The sequence below is a fragment of the Pezoporus flaviventris genome, unplaced genomic scaffold, assembly GCF_033815535.1.
Source record: "Pezoporus flaviventris isolate CSIRO_AGI_PZ_B2104156 unplaced genomic scaffold, CSIRO_AGI_Pfla_v1 ptg000063l, whole genome shotgun sequence".
NCBI classification, from domain to species: Eukaryota; Metazoa; Chordata; class Aves; order Psittaciformes; family Psittacidae; genus Pezoporus; species Pezoporus flaviventris.
In genome coordinates, this window is record NW_026892611.1 from 3021622 (window position 1) to 3041192 (window position 19571).

The 19571-nt window shown below is 63.7% G+C and overlaps 1 protein-coding gene across 21 annotated transcripts in view; it reads right to left on the reverse strand.

Moving 5' to 3' along the window:
- MYO18A (myosin XVIIIA) overlaps nt 1-17709 on the reverse strand; it is a 35314-nt gene extending 17605 nt beyond the window's left edge. For 3 of the 21 annotated variants that reach the window (XM_061470112.1, XM_061470111.1, XM_061470094.1), the window contains exons 1-16: nt 11785-12878; nt 5991-6053; nt 5777-5854; nt 5268-5402; nt 4752-4808; nt 4166-4253; nt 3936-4045; nt 3681-3857; nt 3386-3596; nt 3019-3161; nt 2453-2553; nt 2302-2365; nt 2043-2187; nt 1663-1683; nt 706-717; nt 24-200 (exon numbers count right to left, since the gene is read on the reverse strand). In XM_061470112.1, the coding sequence (XP_061326096.1) occupies nt 24-200; nt 706-717; nt 1663-1683; nt 2043-2187; nt 2302-2365; nt 2453-2553; nt 3019-3161; nt 3386-3596; nt 3681-3857; nt 3936-4045; nt 4166-4253; nt 4752-4808; nt 5268-5402; nt 5777-5854; nt 5991-6053; nt 11785-12798 (2596 nt within the window). In that variant the 5' untranslated portion in view covers nt 12799-12878. Of the gene's footprint in view, nt 1-23; nt 201-705; nt 718-1662; nt 1684-2042; nt 2188-2301; nt 2366-2452; nt 2554-3018; nt 3162-3385; nt 3597-3680; nt 3858-3935; nt 4046-4165; nt 4254-4751; nt 4809-5267; nt 5403-5776; nt 5855-5990; nt 6054-11784; nt 12879-17686 lie in introns of those variants that run through there. The other 18 variants (XM_061470096.1, XM_061470092.1, XM_061470109.1 and 15 more) reach the window with 16 other exon arrangements.
- Between the last annotated feature and the right edge of the window lie 1862 nt (nt 17710-19571).

Here is a 19571-nt window from a genome sequence, read left to right on the forward strand (position 1 = left end):
CACCATCCCATCCCTCACCATACCTGTGCTGCTCTCGCCCAGGGGTGGCTCGTCGGGGCCCTGCCGGAAGGAGGTGGATCTCTGCAGGGTGCCCTTGGGCTGGTGCTTGAAGATGGAGGAGGAGAGCTCCTCCAGGCTGCAGCCCAGCAGATAGGCAGCTTTCTGAGCCCACTCGTGCCTTGCAAACTGCTTCCTCCCGGCTGCAAGAGGGGAGAAGGGGGCTCAGCACCGGCCACAGTATCCCCCCACATGGGGGGGCACCCCCAGGCAGCCCTGGGGTGGGCTCAGATCCCCCAAAATAGGCTGGGAATGCTGTGCACAGAGGGAGCACGGGGCTGACGCAGGAGAGCTGGGAAGCGTGTTCTGGGGTCTGATTAGAGGAGATGGGGGATGAACGGCTTTGTGCCTCTGCAGGGCTCAGCCCAGAGCCGTGCTGTGGGTCAGAGAGTGGGGGTCACCTCTCAGTGCCACCACCCAGGGACCCCTGGGGCCTGTGATGGTGTGGGGCTCTGAGCTACCCCAGCACGGGGACACATCCCTGCTCGGCCACATGCACTGAGCATCCCCCCTGCAATGGGGCAGGACAGACCCAAGCACAGGGATGCTGGGGAAGGGCAGGTGAGGTGGGAGGTGGTTAATGGTGACACGCAGGGACACGACAGTTGGGAGGGGGAAACTAGAGACACGTGGAGAACAAGACTTTACCTTCGTCGGCGTCTGCATTGCAAAGGGGCAGCATGCACCATGCGAACAGAGACAGGGTTAGAAACACCGGCACCCTCACGCCACGCACATGCCAAGCCTGGTCCTCCCCCCGGCACCGCTGCGGTGAGACCCTGCGACCCAGCATGGGGACCCTTCCCCTGTGAGCCCCAGGTGCAGTGGTGCGGAGCAGCCCAGCTCTGCCATGGGGAGCTGCTGATGGATCCAGCCCACTACAAGTATAAAGGAGCCAAGGAAACGGGGGCTGGCGCGGCTGAGCTGGCAATGAGCATCCCCACGAGATGCAGCACAGAGCTGGGGCTGGATGCTCTCCCTGAGCAGGATGCAGGGATGCTTCCCCCCAAGCAGGATGTGGGGCTCCTCCTTCAGCAGACCCCCATGAGGAGGCTCCAGAGTTGCCCAAGCATGGCTGCAGCAGGGCCCTGCTGCCCTCTAGTGCCTTGGAGCACCCCAAGAGCCAGCACTGCACCACGTCGTGCCCCCGAGATCCTCCTGGTCTCTCTCTTCCCATCCCCAACTCATCTTTTTCCCCTGGCACAGCCACCAGCTCCAGGTGCCCGCTTTGGTTGTGCCGTACCCAGGCCCTCCTGTCAGCATGCAGCACCAGGGGGGCTTCCACGGTGGGAAGGTGAAAGCCCCAGGGGGAGAAGAGCAGCCCCATGAAGCCAAATTCACCACTCCCAGGGATGAACAGTGAAGCTGGCACCCATCAGAGCAAGCCCTGCAGCCCATGGTAAGCTCTGGGTGCTGGTGCCCACACCAACAATGGTACCAACAGGACTGGGTTGGGGGGCAGCAGGCAAAGATGGAGCTGCCAGGACCCAGCTGGGCATCAGGGCTGGTCCCAGCACACCAGCAGCATCCCAAGCCCCACTCCCAGCCCCAAACTCAGCTCCGCACGGCACCACCCGGAGCAGAGCCCCCCATGGCTCCCATTACCGGCTCCATCTGCCAGCGGCTCTGCAGGAGGACAGGGGAGAGATGTTACACTGGGGACAGGGACACTTGTACCCCCGACTCCCTCAGCCCCAGCCAGGCTCCTGGTCCCCCAACTTGACAGGGGCCAGCTCAGGGTCTGGGGTGCTCAATCCCCACCAGCCAGTGGGACCACCCCAACCAAGGGGGCAGAACTGGGTGTCCCAGAGCACACAGGGTGGCAGGGCACTGTCCCCAAGTGACACAGCCCAAACACCCCCCCCAGGGCTGAGTCACACCAGGAGGGGGTTATTTACAAGGTGCTGGTGATCACTTCGACCCCATGCAGCCATCAGCCCCAGCCTTGGCTCATTAATGCCTCCCAGCCCAGAGCAGCACGTTACCTTTCGTGGCCCCGGCAGCCCCCAGGTGATAAATGGCACCGAGGACGAGCCAGAAGGCTTTCTGCTCATCACTGGCGATGCCCATCACCTTCATGGCAGCCTGCAGCTTGTTGAACTGCTGGGTCGCCTTCTGCTTTTCCTCTGGCTGTAAAAGCAACAGGAGCCATCAGTGTGGGAGCCTGGCTCTGCCTCCCCTGCAACCAAATGGTCCAGCCCCCCCCCCCCCCCATAGACCCCCATCCAGCCCCACAGCAGTGACCTTGGAGAGGGGTGTGATGCCAAAGACGTTGTTCTCTGCCAGGTGGTTGAAGTGAAGCTCGGTCCTATGGGGATAAACACCGAGATTGGCTCCATATGGGAGACCCCAGAGACCCCCTAAGCCAGGGCCATGGCCTCACCCCCCAGCTCACCTCAGGGCACTGTCAGAGCAGGCCAGCAGGTAATAGAAGACATTGAAGGTGGCCTCGTTGGCCGGGCGCTTGGCGACACGCAGCTTCTCCAGCAGCAGCGTCTGGTGAATGGGAGGGTTGGGAACCATCCCCAAGGACCACCAAGGCTCCCACCAAGACCCAGCCCACCCCAGCCTCATTCTTACTGCCTGCCCAAGGTCCCTGCGGAGACATGAGGGTCTCCTGCCCGCTGCAGGGCATCATATGAATGCAAACATCATCCAGGCAACCCAGGAGCATCTCCTCTCCTGGGTGTCTGCTACTACAGGAGCAAGAAGCAGCTCTCTGGAATTAGGGGCTCTGCTGTTATCACACCAGAACAGTGTCTGGAAGGCAGAGAGCTGCTGACGCAGCGAGGCCATCCGATGTGTGCGTGCTGGGGTGTGAACAAAGATGAGAGAAGGATGCCTGGCTGCTAAGCGCTGCGAGCAGGAGGAAACACCTCGTGGAGGATGGGCCAGCTCCCGCACAATGGGGAGCTGCCCTGCTAAGGACGGACTGGGGGGGGCCACCCCGGCCCCCCTCACCTGTACAGAGGCAGATGCCACCTGCCCAGCCTGGTCGAAGTCCAGAGAGATGATCTGGGAGAAGCGAGTGGCGTTGCCATTCATGCCGGTGCTGCTATTGCCAAAAGCCTCCAGGACGGTGTAGAGAGCCTGCCACTTCTCCGCTGCGGGAAGAGGAGCGGGGTGCTGCGGTGCAGCCAGAGGCAGCACCGCCAGGCAGGCAAGCGCGGCTGCTCCTGTGCCATGCTCCGCGCCACGGCCGCCCGCGGTAAAGGGGCCGGGGTGACAATGTGAAAGCACAACGTGTGGCACGTGTCCGGCCGCAGCAGGACGCTGGGACCGCAAAGCGAGAGGCATGCGGGGACCCTGCAGCACGCCGGGGACTCACCGGAGAAGACCCTTCCGGTGCTGCCGGCGATGGTGGCGAGGTACTGGACGAGGTGCTGGCAGTTGGTGGTTTTGCCGCTGCCGCTGGCACCCAGCAGCACCACAGCCTGGTCCTGGCGGCTCATGAGCATGCTGCGGTAGGCAGCCTGAGCCACCGCGTAGATGTGCGGGGACGTGTCCTCCCTGCGGCACCCTTTGAACATGTGCATGACCTGGTGGGGACAGCGGGCGAGGGTCAGCACCCTGCTCCCTGTGTCCCCTCTGCTTCCCCCCCCCCCCGTCAGCACCAGATTCACCTTCTCGGAGTACATGGATGGGGAGCTCAGCGGGTTGATGATGACCATGGTGGGGCCGGCGTAGGTGTGCAGGAGGTTGCCGCCGTAGCGCTGCCGCAGCGTGTGCAGGACGCTGGACTCGTTGAGGTAGAGGAGGCTGGCGAGGTCCTCAGCACGGTCACAGGACGGGGGGTTCGCCTGGCAGCGAGGTGAAGGAGGGGGGCATCAGGTGGGAAATGAGGGGCTGTGCCACTGCTCCCCATCCTGTGGCCTTACCTTCTCCACATCGTCCTCCTCCACCTCCAGGATGGCTCCATCGTGGTCCAGCTTCACCTTCACCTTGCCCTCGGGCAGGGGGCTGCCGTCCTCTGGCCGTAGTTGGCTGCCTGCGAGACGCATGGGATGCTCAGCAGCGCTGTGCCAGCAGCGCCCTGGGGACACCGCAGCCATGGGAAGGACAGGGAGAGCTCCATGGCCCCGTGGCACCAGGCTGATTCCTGACTCACCCAAGGAGAAGCCATCCCTGTGCACCAGCCACACCTTCTCGGTCTCATACCAGGCCTCCTCGGCTGCTATCTGCTCCTCTGTCTTTGCCTGTGGGACAGCGGGATGTGGGGTGATTGTGGTCATCTGCCCCACCTCCCATCTCACGCCCTCCCCATGTCTCTAGGGCTGAAGGAAGCAGCCTGGCCACGGGGCCATGTGCTGGGCAGCCAAAAACCCCAGCAAACCCCAGCTTGCCCACTGCCCCCTGGGCTGCAGAGACCACCAGGGCCCTGCCACAGACACAGAGCGACAGTGACCCACGAGCACATCCACCATGGGCACCTTGGGCAAGCCTGGAGGGGCCAAACCCCCAAACCACAGCCCATGGAGCAAGTGTCAGGATACAGGGACACCAGGCATGCTGTGGGGACGTGGGGCATGCTGCACACTAGGGACACGGGAGACGCCGCTCAGACGTGACAGAGGGACACGGGACGCGGCACAGCGACGGCAGAGTTCCTCGGTGTGGGAAATGCCGGGCTGGCATGGCCAGCACAGCGGGAATGTCCCCACCAACTGGGAGCAGGGTGAGCCCCAAAGCCAAACCTGAGCTGCAGCAGGGACGGCGCCAAAGGGGGCTGCCGGGGCATCATCCGCTTGACCCTGGTGAGGTCGAGAGATGGCGGTGAAGGCGAGAAGGGTTAATCTCTGCCCCACAGACAGCACGGGAAACAGTGCCGGTAAGCGATGGGGGCAAAGCACTGCTGTGCCAAAGCCTGCTCCTCTGCCACAGCCACCACAGTCACCAGTGGAGTGGCAGGTCCAGCGCTGTGCTGGGGACACACGGAGCCAGGAAGGATGCTGGCCATGAGGCCATGCTGCCAAAGCCCTGGGAAGCCACTGTGCCAACCTGCTGCAAGCTCTGCCAGCACTGCCTGCTTTGGCATGAGCTATGCTGGGTGCTCAGCCCCTTTACATTGCTCTGCACCCCTGCCCGCCCTGGCTGTGTCACCGAGGCCAAGAGCACCCTCCCACGACCCCTGGCTCCCTGGCACTGGGGAGGGGAACCCAGCCCCGGCCACCCTGGCACCACGGAGCAGGGTGGGATGGGGAAAGCCTTACGCTCCAGCACGAGGCGCGGGCACAGACGCCAGCCCAGTGGCACACAGAGGATGGCAGGGGGTCGCTGGTAGAAACAGGGGGCTCCTGAGGACAGGGGTACGGTACCTGGCTGGGTGCCGGGGCGGCAGGGTCCAGCTAGCGGCAGCGAGGAAGAAGAGAAAGGAGAAGAGAAGGGGTGAGAGGCAGAGAGCAGCAGAAGCACCGTGCCGTGCCACAGGGCCTTGGCACAGCCACAATCCCCATGTTACCACCTTGGCATCATCCCAGCCACCAGTGCCAGGCTGCCAAAGGGATGCCACCAGCAGGGCAATGCAGCTCCCCATGGCCCAAACCCACCAGCAGCCCCTGTCATCCATCCCCTACTGCCAATGCCACCCAGAAAGGAGCCACGATAGTGGTGGCCAGGCGCAGGGGTACAATCACCCCACACGGAGCACACAGCATGGACACCGGCCATGCCTCCCCACCCCACATGGATGGCACGCGAGCACCGATGCCCCTGGAATTACAGTAGCGGTGAAGATCCTCTCCAGCCGACGCTGTGCCTCCTCTGACGGGCTCAGCTGGGATGCGGGGCTGGGAGCTGCCTGGAGGCAGAGCACTGTTAGCACCAGAGGGGCTATCACAGCCTCGCAGCCCAGCAGTGCTCGGAGGCTGGCACAGCTGGGGTACCAGCAGGTACCCCCAATGCGCAGGGACCCTGGTCCCTACTTCCACACACACCTGCTGAGGGGGTGCCGGGGCAGTTTTCGTGGGGATCGGCCGCTTCTCGCTGGGCTGCTGCTTCTTTTCCACACGAACCAGAGGGGAGACAAGGGGTATTGTGATGGGGTGGCCGCAGCGCACGCAACTGCCCCGAAAAGTGACCCCCACCCTGCACCACACACCCCAAAACCACTTCAAACCATGCGGGTGAGCTCACACCACGGGCCGCACAACCCCACACTGCTGTGTTAGCGCATCCCTCGCCGTGTACACACACCGGTACCTTGTGCCTCTCCAGGGCGGTGGGTTTCAGAGCGGATGCCTTTGCCGGCTCTGCTTTCCCTCCCGAAGGATGCCCCAGCGGCTCCGGCTTGGCTTCAGCACCGGGGGACAGGGACGGCTTCGCGTCCCCCCCAGGCGGCTCGGGGGACTTCTCCTGCCTGTCCCCCGGCCGGAGCCGTGGACGGTGCTCTTTGGTTTTGCCCTTTGCCATGAGGGTTTTGAGCCCTGCTGAGATCTCATCCTTGGGCTCCGGCTTAGCGGGGGCTGCCGGCACGGCGGGGGGAGGCGGTGGGGCAGGAGGAGCTGGGACGGGCGCTCGGCCCGTCTCCTCCTTCCTCGGAGGGGGCACTGGCTCAGGACCTTTGGCATCGCGCCCCGGTTCCTTGGCACTGCCGGCGTCCTCCCCAGGCAGGACCTTGCGCACCACCTTGCGCACCACCCGCACCACCCTGCGGCGGGACAGCCCCTGCTCATCATCCCCTTGTGCCTCGGTGGCCGGGCCCTCCAGCCCGTTCATGGCTGCACCATTCAGCACCGGCTCCGGGCTCTTCCCGTGCCCAGGGGGTGGCTCCAGGCTCTTCGGGGGCTCAGCTGTGGAGGGCTCAGCTTTCGGGGGCTCAGGATTCGGGGGTGCAGGCGCCGCATCCTTCGGGCTCTCGGACTGCAGCCACAATGACACTGGTGTGAGTGGAGGTGTGGTGGTGCGGTGCCTCTGCCACACGCACCCGCGGCTTGGGATATGGTGGTACCCGGCGCCCTGTGCCCTGCCGTGGGAACACAGCTCCCAGCCAGACCCCTTCCCCAGCCAACCCACAGCATCCCCACGGTGGATGCTGAGCCCACAACCCAATACGATGTCCCCAGGACCCTCCATGATGCCCCCAAACCCTTGTACAGGGTCTGTCCCCACCGAGGGCAAGCCCCATTCCCAGCACAGCTCCACCCTGCCCCTGCCTTCAACACTTACAGCCCCATCCTCCTTCCCAGGTCTTTTCACAGCTAAAGACTTGTCCTCGTCCTTGACCTGAGGGTCACACAAACAAGAGGAGCCTGTTTCAGCCCTTTGTGGGGCCTCGCTGCCAGAAAAGCCACAGGGACCAGGAAAAGCCATCGGGATCATCACTCCATGCCAGGGGGACAGGAAAGCAAGAAACAGCCCCAATCTGCAGCCTGTTGCAGCCCCAGGGATGAGGACATGTGTCCTTCCAGGCTTCCCAGGGACTGAAGCACAGTGATATGTCCTGGTTACGGCAAACCCCAGAAGTGGGAGAGGAAAGGACCCTGCCTGGTCCCCTCAATGCATGCAGGCAATGAGTGAGCTGCTCCCACGGGGGCTCTGTCTATCTGCACGTCACCACATGGGTGTCACAGCACGTTTTAAGTGCCCCCAGCTAATCCCTGTAGCACGCCATGGGATGAGCCAAGCGGGACAACCAGGAGTATGTGGCAGGGTGGGCAGCCAAACCCTCCCCTGCCTCTGAGCTCCAGGGCTGGCCGGTGGCACCGAGGGGGCTCACACTGTGTTAGGGGCTGCTCACAAAGGGGCTGTTAGTGATGGTGTTAGTCACCGCATGCGTGGCCACACCGGTGACCATGGCCATGCTATGGTGAGGCCGGGGCAGTGCCGGCACCGAGGCAAACTGGTTGGCAGTGTGACCCGAACGCGGGTGCAGGCAAACAGGCAAGAGACTTCCCTTCTGCTCCCAGAACGCAAACCGGGATGAAAACGCCATGGCGATGTCTCATGGAGCCGCAGCCTGAGCTGGGGAGAGAGGGAGAGGTGAGACGGGCCCAGGACAGCATGCAGGGTGGCAAACATGGCACGGTGCCTAAGCCCTGCTGGCCCCCAGAGCCTGGGACCCTCAGGAATGGGGGTCTGAGACCACTTGGCCCTGCTCAGCACAGGAAGGGCTCTAGGGACAGGCAGGCGGCCGGGCTGAGGCTGGACAACACTCATTGCACAAAATAAGCCCCTTTAGTCAGGCTGCAGGACCGTGCCCCGCTTTCCCCCCTGCAGTGAGCAAATGCCAGGGTGAGGAAAGGGATATTTTCTACCCCGGGCACCCTGCTCACGCTGACAGCAGGGGTTTATTCTGAGCCTGACCCCATGCCAGCAGCCGGGCAGCCCCGGCAGGGACCCATTGCCCCAGTTAGAGCCGTGCTCTGAAACCCAGGCGGGTCGTGCCTAGGGCTGCGGGGGAGAACTCCCTGTCCCAAGGCCAGATATGGCACGGAGGAGCACGCAGCCAAAACACCTCCCTGTGTGGGGGTACCTCACCCCATCCCGAGGGGGCCCCTTCTCACTGCAGCATGAATCACCAGTGCCCAGAGCTGGGCACGGGGGTCCCAAGGGGAACCTGCTCATGGTTCAGAGCCCCCAAACCCTCTGCCCACCGCGCTCCCACCTCCAAACTGCCCCAAAGACCCCAACGGAACACCGGTACGGGGGTCCTGGTGGACACCACCAAAGCACCCCATGGATGGGTGCAGCAGGGGACCGTCCCCTCTGTGCTCCCCCCATGCGGTGCTGGTCGCACCGGGGGTCCCCACCTTACCGCGAGGGTCGTGGTGAGCCGGGAGCGGGGTTTCCGCCGAGGCGAGCACGGCACAACCGGGTGCGAGGGGCCGGCGCGGGGACAGCTGGGCTGATAGGGCCACCCTAAAAATAGCCTGAGGAATGTGAGGGCCCCGCCGGCGCGCGCAGCACACGCCGGGAGCGACGGGGAGGGACACGCGGGCAGTGGGGCCTCGCCACCACCACCACCAGCACCACCAGCACCACCAGCACCGCGGCCAAAGGAAGTGATGTGGGAACAGCCCAGCATCCGTCCCACCGCCCGCCCTGGGGGGGAGTGGGGAACGACACCCCCAGGCTGAGCGTAGCGGCGGGGTGCAATGAGGGCCCTGTATGGCGAGGGTCAGTGCTGCACCATCCTGAGCCCCATAGTGGGGTGCCTGGTGTCACGTTGGGGTGCCTGGTGTGGGAGCGGGGCATCCGGCATCGTGCCAAGCGGTGCAGCCTTGACACCGCTTGCTCCTCCCTTTGGTTTCCCATGAACACAGCAGCCACCCGGAACGCCGCCGCTGCTGCTGGGGATACACGGACAGACGGACGGAAGCGTGGCAGCCCTGGTAAAGCCACTTCTGTGGCAAAGCTGCCTCTGGAGGGCCAGGGTCTCCCTGGAAACAGTAGGGCAAGGGACTGGGGGCCTCCCTGCGCGGGGACTGCCGGGAAGAGGCCGGCAGCAGGGAATGCCGGAGGCACGGAGCAGTGGTGACCCATTGGCACGGGCATGGAGGGGACCCCAGTCAGTGCCTGAGCAGGTCCCTGCGTGGCACAGATGTGCCCCGGGCTAAAGAACACTTCCAGAGGGAGCAGGGGGTCCCGGCTTGACTGGGAGAGCCAAACCCATGGGCAACACAACATGGTCCTGCCTTCCCAGGGGGTCCCAAGCACCCCATGGAGCTACGCGCCAGGAAGGAGCCTGGGCTGCTCCGTGGCTGCGTTTCTGCCTGGCCAGCAAATTCCTATCGTTCCTCCTCCAGGAACTTCAGCAGAGACATCCCTGCGGCTGAGCCCTCTCCCCATGGCCACCGGGGAACCCCATAGTGGGGCACCCCAGCAGCACCGTCCCCGTTATAAGGGTAAAAGAGCCAAACCGAGAACTTTAGATGGAAGAAGCGTGGATAAATAAAGCGCCTTTGGCACAACGGGAACAGCACGGTTCCCATTTCAATCCCCCCACACCTCATCCCTGTTGGACACAGGGCACGGCACAGAGCCAGCACCATGGCACAGGGGCCCTTTGCCGCACAGCCCTTTGGGAACCATGGTGCCAGTGGCACGGGGCGAGCGCGGCAAGAGGGCTCTGCCGCATGCCTGTGGTCCCTCCAAAGTGCCGGAGCGGTCGGAAGCCTTTCTGGAATATTTCTGCCAGAGGAATTTTGCCGGTAAATAAATAAACAGAAGCGTGGAGCTGAGCCAGCCCCACGCCGGGAGCAGCGCCGGGATGTGGAGGGCGCTTTCGCCCTGCTCCTGGTCACAGCAACCCCACGACACCGGCTGAGCACAGCACCACCACCTCCAGGCACGGCGCTGCCCCTGCCTGCCCTCAGCATGGATCCACAGGGATAAGGATGGCTCAGCACGGCCCCCGATGAGGGGTTAAATCCCTCATGGAACACCGGGAGCCCAGCACCATCCCTGCTCCAGCCAGGGAGGGGCTTCCAGAGCCCAAAAGCCCAAAATATGTCTATAATTTCCTGTTTCAAAAAGGATCATTTTTATTTAAATTAGGACCAGAAACATTCCAGGGAGCTTAGCGGGGCCTGGGGGGAGAGCCAGGCCTCCCCGTGTGCCGGCACCTTGCACTGGGTGAGGGAGCCCTGACTGCACCCTGCACCGCAGCCCTGCCTCCCCAGCACCGGCAAAGCCACATCATGCTCCCCCAGTTCAGCCTGCACCAGGAGGTGCCTGTGCTCTGGTGGCAATAGAAGATGCCACCAATATGGTTAATGCAGCCCCTCTGGCTGCTTTCCCGTGGCTGGTGCTGTGTAACCACACCGGGACCCAGCACAAGGCTGAGCAGTGCAGCCTCTCCCCCACAGCCCCAAGGGCACTGGAAACTCCTCTTCCCCGTTCCCAGCACTGCGCTCTCAAGGGTCACAAGCACGTTGCTGGCTCCAGAACTGAACGCGCACACATCCCCCAGCCCCACAGCGGTATCGGTTCAGGGTTATCCCGATGGCATTGCCCTGTGGTGCCCCATCTACCTCACCGCAGCCACATCACACCGCACAGCTCACCCCGATGCAGGTGACCTGCTCTGCAGGCACCGGCACCCTCCTCTCCCTAAGGAAGGCTTAAAGATACCCTAAACAGACCCAATACCAGCGTCATGCTGCTGCCCATGCCACCACAGAGAGGTCAGTCCTGCAGGGTCAGCAGAGCCAGGCAGCTCATACAAGAGATGTGGGTCACCCAGCCATTAAGCTTCTATTTATACAGCACCAGCACGGGCTGCACACGCCGGCGGCAGCTCCCGTCCCCCGGCACATCACACTGCCTGCTCCGGTCCCTGGGGAGGGATCCAGCGGGAAGAGGCCAATGTGGGCAGTGGGGCAGTGCCCCTCCTGCAAAGCAGCAATAGGGATTTCACGGCAGTGAGGAGCAGAGCTCCTGTCCCTGCTGGACTGTTCTCCCTAGGGACAGACTAGATGCAGAACTGTGCTCTCCTGGAGCCCCTCCAGCAAGAGGAAAACCAAACCCAAGAGCACACTGAGTATTTTGAGGGCAAAACCCACCGGTGCCAGTTCAAAACTGGTGCCAACCTGCCCCTGTAGCCACTCTGTTGCCCTGCGCTTGGGCATCATTCCTGCATCCCAGCCACAACCTCCTGCATCGCTCCTGGCTGGGTCAACCCCGGCATCCACCGCACAGTCCCTGCCAACCCAAATACCCTCTGTGAGGATGTCGGTGGCCAGCAGACCCCCAGGACACTGTCCCCATGGTGAGGATGACGTTACTCACATCCCAAGCAGCACGGCGCGTCCCCTGGCCACCCTGCAGCCAGCAGCGGCTCAGCTCGCTCAGCTCCAGGATGGGCTGCACCTTCAGCTGCACCGTGTCCCCGGACTGCCGGATCATCTCCACGATCTCATCCCGGGATTTGTTCTCCACGTTCCTCCCGTTGATTTCCACCAGCCGGTCCCCTGGCACCAACCCCAACGCCAAGTCTTTGGTGCCGGCTCCGGGCTCGGCAAAGTGCACGACGCGCCGGTACACCTGCCCATCGGGCGCCCGGTCCAGCATGGTGGTGCGGCGCAGGGAGAACCCGAAATCACCCGTGTTGCGCCTCTGCAGCTCCAGCTGCCGTGGGGTGGGAGGTTGTGGGGGGACCAATGGGGGCAGCCGCAGCTCGGCAGGGAACCTCTTGTCGACGAGCTCCGGCACCCTGGCACGCAGGGATGCAGCAGGAGGGGTACAGGGGTGTCCCACAGGGACCCCTTGCTTAGCGAGTTGGGTCTCCAGCGTGCGCACCTCAACCTGCGGGGAGGGTGCTGCTGAGTGCTCGGAGGGGGTGGATGTCTCTGAGGTGCTCTCATCCCGGCTCTTCTGCGAGAAGGAGAAGCGTTTGACAATCATCTGGGAGTTCTGCTTGGCCAAGGAGCCGAACTTGGCCGCCCGCTGCAGCACCGAGCCCTTGAAGTTGGCATCGTCCACCTTGAGGTCGTCGCTGGAGCTGGCCGTGCTCAAGTGGCCCGAGTCCAGGATGACGCTGCCCCGGTTGCTGTCGGAGTCAATGTCTGTGAGATGCAGGTCGGAGCCACTGGCCACCTTGATGGGTATGGGGTTGGAGATCTCCAGGCGGGTCTTGGAGTCCCGCTTGGAGGCACGGTTGAGGTTGAAGAAGCCCCGGCGCATGCTCATCTCCTCCAGGCTCTTGAGCTCAGCCGCCGACATCCGCTCCTTCTTCTCCTTCTTTTCCTTCTTCTCCTTCCGGGCCCCATCCTTCTCTTTGTCCTTCTTCATTAGGTTGAACATGGTGGAGGGGAGCTCGGGGCGTTCTCAGCCCCGTGGCAGGGCGCTGGGCTGGGGGTGCTGGTCACGGCACGGCCGCCTGCCTGCAGAAGGACAGACAGGCAAGGGTGCCATCAGACAGCAGCATGGGTAGCGCCCACCCCACCACCCCTCAATCCACCCCACCGAGACCCCCAGCCCTTGGCCATGTCCCAGCATCCCCACTATCCCCAGGGCACTGTGGGCCTTTGAGACTGCCCTGGTCACCAGGTCCTTGCCCTGGCTGGGCACCAAGCCCTAGGAATGCAACAATGGTGGTGCTGCATCCCTAGGGATGCCCCAAAAGACGCTCGGAAGCCTGGCACCCCATTTATCCCCAGGCTATCACTGGGGCTGACTGCAGGCAAGACCCCCATCATGTCCTGCAGCTTGGCAGCAGTGCTGGAGCAGCATGGGCAGGCAGGGAAGGAAAGCATCCCAGTGGCATTTGCAGCGGTTACCACCGACATGGATGCTCCAGGCAAACCCACCCATCCCTGCGGCTGCGGCACCGTCCTGCCCACCAGCTCAAAAAGCGCCCTTGTTGGAGAAACAGATTCCTCTCTGCTGCTTGTCCCAGGCCTGGCCACCACAAAGCCATGGGGGACAGCCACGGGCAGCGTCCCCAGCGGGGAGGGAGCCGGAAACACGGCCCTAAGCAAAGGCTGCTGTCATAAACAGGAACCTGTAAAATCACATTCCTCCCAAACACTGATAAGTGTCTAATTTTAGCACCGGCGACGCAGAACCTCGTGACGCTGCCTCAACATCCAGGAACAGTCACTCTTTCATTTGGGCATCCCGTGCAGGGGCGGGGGGGGAGCAACCAGCCAGTGGCAACACCACGGCCTGGAGCAAACCTCAGATCCCTCCCTGGAAAACCCCGGGAGCACCCATAGCGTCGCCCCACATGGGGCTGCTACGGGATCCGTCAGTCCCCGGGGCAACTGGTGCCCCCCCCAGCCTCCACCAAGCAGTCAGGGTGTGGATAAACAGCTCCACGGTGGAGCAGTGGGCTGGCAGCGTGGCGCGGGACAGGCTGACAGCTATATATAACAGGGCAGGAAGCTGCACAGGAACTTAACCTCAGCACAAAGGACAACAGGAAAACTCCCTGTATTCGAAGCATCTGCTTTAGAGCTCTCTGATGGGTGCGGGGATGAGGTTTGGGAAACCCACGGAGAGGGACAGTGCTGCCCATGTTGGCGCTGCAGGCTCTGTGGGCACCCTGGGGTGCATGGATGCCATGCCGTGCCAAGCTGCACCTTGGATCCAGCACAGCGTCAGTGCTGCATCACCACCACTGCCTGGCCACACGGTCCCTGCTGTCCCTGGATGCACCCAGTGGGACACAGGGAACCCATCATCCCCTTGGCAAAGCCACATGGATTCAGGGATTGCCTCAGCCCCGCTGCCCCTCGGGCTGGGGCAGGAGCACACGTGCCCAGGAGAGTCCCAGCCGCAGGGCAGGTGAGGGCAGAGCTCTGCAAGCCATGGCAGATACAGGATCCGACCCAGGCAGAGAGGGAAGCAGTCGGAGGGACGAGGTCAGGCATGGAGCATGGCTGGGTGGCTGCATTCACCAGCTCAGAGCCTCCAGCCCATGGCCAGAGGGGCTGCCATGGCTCTGACCACACAACTCATCCCCAGGGCTCTGTTCTGCCCTTCCCTGAGGCTTTCCCTATTGTCAGGGCCAGGACCTGGGCTGGGCAGCCCCCCAGGACACAGGAAACCAAGCCAGCTCCTTTCTCCTCTCCCACAAACACCGGCTGCAGGGCGATTGCTGACCCGAGCCTGGGAATGGCACAGCTCCTTCCCATGACCCACAGCGGGTCCTGCCAGCGAAGGGCCCCACATCCACGCCGTGATGAGGGTTCTCCACCGGCTCCTCCACAGTGATGCTGGGGCCTCAGCACAGACAACAGCAGGGAGAGAACAACCTGCGAGTGTCCCTGCTCCCCCTCCATGCCGCCGGTACCCAAGTGGGGTGGCCTGGGGGATGCAGAAAGGGCTGCACCCTGCGCTCACCCCATGGCAGGAAGGGGGATGCTCGGCCCCCTTCCATGGTCCATGGGGAGGGACCCTTGGGAGCAGAGCTGCTCGCTGGGCTGGTGCTGGATAGAGCCGAGGCGCTGGAGGCAGGCGGCCAGCACTCCCTTTGTCCTTCGTGGTTTCTCTCCCCTGCACACACGCTCCCTTCCAGCCTTTGTATGCTCAACAAAAAGGGGGAACAAGCGTTACCATCTGCATCCCTAATCAGGCAGCGGCCCTGCCACATAAACCCCACACAAAGCCACTGCTGGCAGGAATGGGGCAGGTGAAGACCCCAGCCTCCCCAGCCCACATGGGATGCGCTCCCTGTTCCCCAAGGAGCCTCCTGCCCGTGGCACGCACACACCGGGGATACCGGATGGGTGCAGCCCGACGCCTCGAGCAGGAGGGGAGGCAGCTGCTGAGCGTCTCCTTGCTCCTGAATCAGACCCAAGGCGCCTTCCCTGACTCATGGGATGGGATTACCCATGGCCAGGCGTGTTCGGGGCAGTGCCGTGAATGAGCCATGGGAGGGGAGGGAGAGGCAGCGGGACGGCACGCAAGGACGCTGCTGTGACACCTGGGCTGGCAGGACACAGGGATGTCACCCTGCAAGGGCCTGGGGCCAGAAAGGGAGACCCAGCTCCAGGCTCCCAAACCCAAACCCCCTCCTTAGGCCACCCAAGAGGGACTTGGGGGGGGGGGGTGGGGGGGTGAAACTTCCCCTTTATGCACCCATCATGGCCATGAGCCCCCCATGTCCCTGCTGGGGAGTTTCATGCAGGAGGAAGGCGTTCACTGGAACTCCAGCCACTCCTTCCCTGCCCCAGACGCAATCTGGTCCGACACGCTCCCCGCGCAGGGACCTGCACTGCAAGTTTCCTGGTCTCCTGCCCTGCTCCCTGCTGCGATGCCGGCACAGGAGCCAGCCCGGTGGCTGTCACCTCCTTGGACACACCATGCTGGGGCATGGACAACGCTGTGCCAGCGAGTGCGTGCTGGTGAGAGCGATGCTGAGCGGGCAGCCCAGCTCCCTCACACGATGACCTGCGCCATGGCTCCTCGCCTCCTTGCCGGACACAAGTTTTCCAGAGCACAAGGAAATCTAGGGGGTTTCCAAGTCCTTCCGCCCTGCCTGCCCTTATGGACGATGCAGGAGGAGAACAACGCTGGATTTACCCGAGTCACAGCTGGGATGTGTCACTAGACTGTCTCCAAAGCGGGACTGTGGGTTCTGCTGTGGGAACCCACTTCCAGCAGCAAAGGTGACCCAGCCAGCATCGCCCTAGGCTGGTGGTGGAGGCCAGGAGGGCACATAGGGTGTATGTGTGGGATGCAGGCACTCGCCTCACCCCAAAGCCGGGCAATAAACCAGCCCAAAGAGTCCTTACAAAACAGAGGTGACGGGGCAGCAATCACTGCCAGGCTCTGCTGGGTGGGAACTAAGTGGGACACAGTTCAGTGCCCAGCTCAGGGGGAGGACAGGCAGGTCACAGCCCCTCAGCACTGGGCCCGTGTCACCCCATAGCCCTTTTCTGGCCCCAGATTTACAGCCTGACCCCGTCACGGCCCAGCCCATGACAGAGGTGACGGGCTGAGCACGGCCCATCAGCGAGCAAAGTTCAGGGCTGGCGCAGGCCCTGCGGGAACACCTGACTGCTTATGGGGCACAGGGTGATGGGAGCTGCTGGATGGGGGTCCCCCAGTGCCGGGGTGCCTGGGTCAGCCCAGGGTGCAGGAACACAGCTCCTGCGTGCCCTTGCTCACCCGCCATGGGCCCACGCTCTTCTGTAATTGCCCTAAGTTTAGCTCTTGACCAGACGATTTGCATCTCACAGCCCGGCTGGAAACCACACTATTCCTGGCCGCGCGTCCCAGCCCTCACCCGCTGCTCTATATATTCCTCTCCAGGCAAATGAACATGCAGGCAGGCGCCGTGGCAGCCGCAGGCACCACGAGCCCCCGCCGCCCCCAGCACAGCAGCTTGCTGCAAGGACACCCACCCGCCCTGTGTGCCTCCAGAAAGGGACCCAGGTGCCAGCACCACCGGCCCCGGCGGTGATCGGTTATTGCTGAGCTGGGATAATGGCTTTGGATGCAATCCCCCAGTGGTGCAGGAAAGGCCCAGGCCGGTGGTTTCTCCCTGGAAGCAGGGTCAGTGCCAAGGAGCTTCACTGCAGGTGCTGGGGCACCCACCATGAAGCATCCATCATTGCACACCCATCGTTAGGTACCCGACATGGAGTACCAAACACGGGGCTCCAAACAGGGGGGCACCTAACACAAGGCACCCTGCAGGGACAGGCTGGCATGTGCCCCACACCACACAGAGGGTTTGTGCCCCCCCAGCGGAGCTCACAAACCTCCAGCACCCCACTGCACGAGTAGTAAACACACAGGTGCTGCAATGCAACGAGAGGGGGTGCGTGTGTACACACAAACCAGGGCCCGCAGCGCAACGGGGAGGGGGGGGGCACGCACAAGGTGACACAATGGGGCCGGCACACACAGACACACACACGCACACACATACATGTGCAGAGCACCGGGGGATGCACAACCACGGGCGCTGCGAGACAACAGCGGGCCACGCGCGTACCCGCACCCCGCAGCGGCACCGGGGAGGGCAGGGGGGGGGGCACGGGCACCCGCGCACACCCCGGTTGTGCACCGGGGGAGCACAGCCCGGTCCGCTCCGCTCCACCGGGGGAGGAGGGGGTGTGATGCAGACGGACCCGGCCCCGCACGGCGCGGTGCGGTGCGGTGCGGTGCGTGCCCTGCCCCGGGGCCGGCTTTGGGTCTGGTACCGGTACCGGTGTCGGGGGCTGCGGCGGGTACTCACCGGTGGCGGCGGCGTTGCGGGGCCCGGGGCTGGTGGCGGCGGTGGTGCCGGGCCCCGGCGGCGGCGGCGGCGCGGGGCGGGGCGGGGCGGATCCGCACCGGGGCGGGCACTGCCGGCTGTGCGCGCGCCGCTGCTCACGGAACGGAACGGTAAAGAGGGTCCCGGCCTCCCGCATCAGCCGCCACCGCTATAGCACCGTGCGGGTGGCCACTGCCCGGTGCGGGGCCGGGAGCCCAACCCAGCACACGCTGGAAACGGTGTGAGCACGTCGGGTGATGATGAACACAGCCCTGTGCATCGCACCAGGGCGCGCACACGCTCCCGGGGTTCCCCTCCTCGGAAGGATCCTGCAGGGAGCAGAGCCTGATCCGGTGCAGGGTGGCTGGTGCCCGTTGGCAGGAATACAAAGCAGGACGTTGTGGCCGGTGCTTCTCCCCGTGCTTCCCTGCCCACGCTGCTTGTCCGCAGGGAGGGCTGTGAGCAGACCAGGATGGTGCCTTGGCCGGGAGACAGCACGTGATGAACGATGAGCATCACCCAGCAGAGCCTTTGTTACAGTCCTTCCACTCTTGTCTAGCGCTGGCACATCACACTGGGGTCACTCAGATACAGCGAAAACCCTGCGGACCCTACAACCACCACCTGTCCTGGGGCAGAGGGGTTTCAGGACAAGCCCTGCAGTCTCTGAGCTGAGACAAGCTCCCTTGCCAGCGCATGTGGGAGCAGCCAGGCCACCTCAAGGGACATGGGTGACCCAGCAGGGCTTTGGGGCACAGAGACCCCAGAGATGGGCATCCACGAGCTCTTCCCAAAAGCTCTTTTCAGGGTGCCCGTCACCTCTGCTGGAAAGCCCCAGATGGACAGAGTAAGCTATGGGCACAGGGATCTTCCCCAGCACCACCCCTGCCGCCCCCATGGCTCCTGCCCTGCCCTGGGGCATCCAGAGGACTCCAAACTCCAACCACCATCCATGGGAGGCTGAGCTGGACTGAGCTGTGTGGTCCTGGCTCTCCTGCTATTAGGCCACAAATGCAACAGCCTCACCACCTTCCCTTGCTGAGCAGCCATGCTGGGCTGTGTGCTAGCAAGAGGCTGAGCCCTGCCAGGCTCCTGTCATCCCTTGTGCACTGGGAGTAGCACCAGGTTCACCCCACTCTTAGGACACGCTTGCTGCGTGTCACAAGCCCCATTCCTTGCAGCACTGGGCCCATAGCACGTGCCCAGGACACAGCAGCAGAGCGGCACGTGTGTGGGAACGAGCTGGGGGCCATATGAAGGGCGCTGCTGCGGGCCCTGTGCTGCGGGACGCGGTGCAGGAGGAGATGCAGCTCTTGCAGCGCAGAGGACGGCAGCAGCAAGCGCAGCCGCCTGCTTTTGTCACACTTCCCTTTGTCCCAGGCACGTGGTGCCAAGCGCAGGGAACCACAGCGTCTGGGGAGCAGGGATGGGAACTGATGAGCTGGAGCGGGGGCAGAGCCCTGGCTCAGCTGCCGGGGGGGGTTCCCAGCTGCATTGGTTTGGGAACACATTGTGTGACTGCCCCTCTGCCCAGCACAGGCGGGTGAACAGCCGGTTACAGCCTGCGGCAGCTCCTGCTTCCTTATCATGCAGGGCAGACGGTGGCGGGGTGATGCCGGCTGGAGCTGCCGAGTGTTGGGGTCTCCGGTGTGACACAGCCCTGCCACAAGCAGTCACCCGGTGGTGCCACCCGCCTGCCTCTTCCACAGGGCTAAACACCTCCGTGCTTCCCAGCAAGGTGTCTGTAAGATCCCATCCACCCTCACCAGCCTCTCTCTTGGGACCGCGGCACCCTGAGCATCTCTGTCTTGGTATGGGGGGGGGGGGTGTGGGGTGTGTTACAGGCACCCTATGCCCAGGTAAAGTC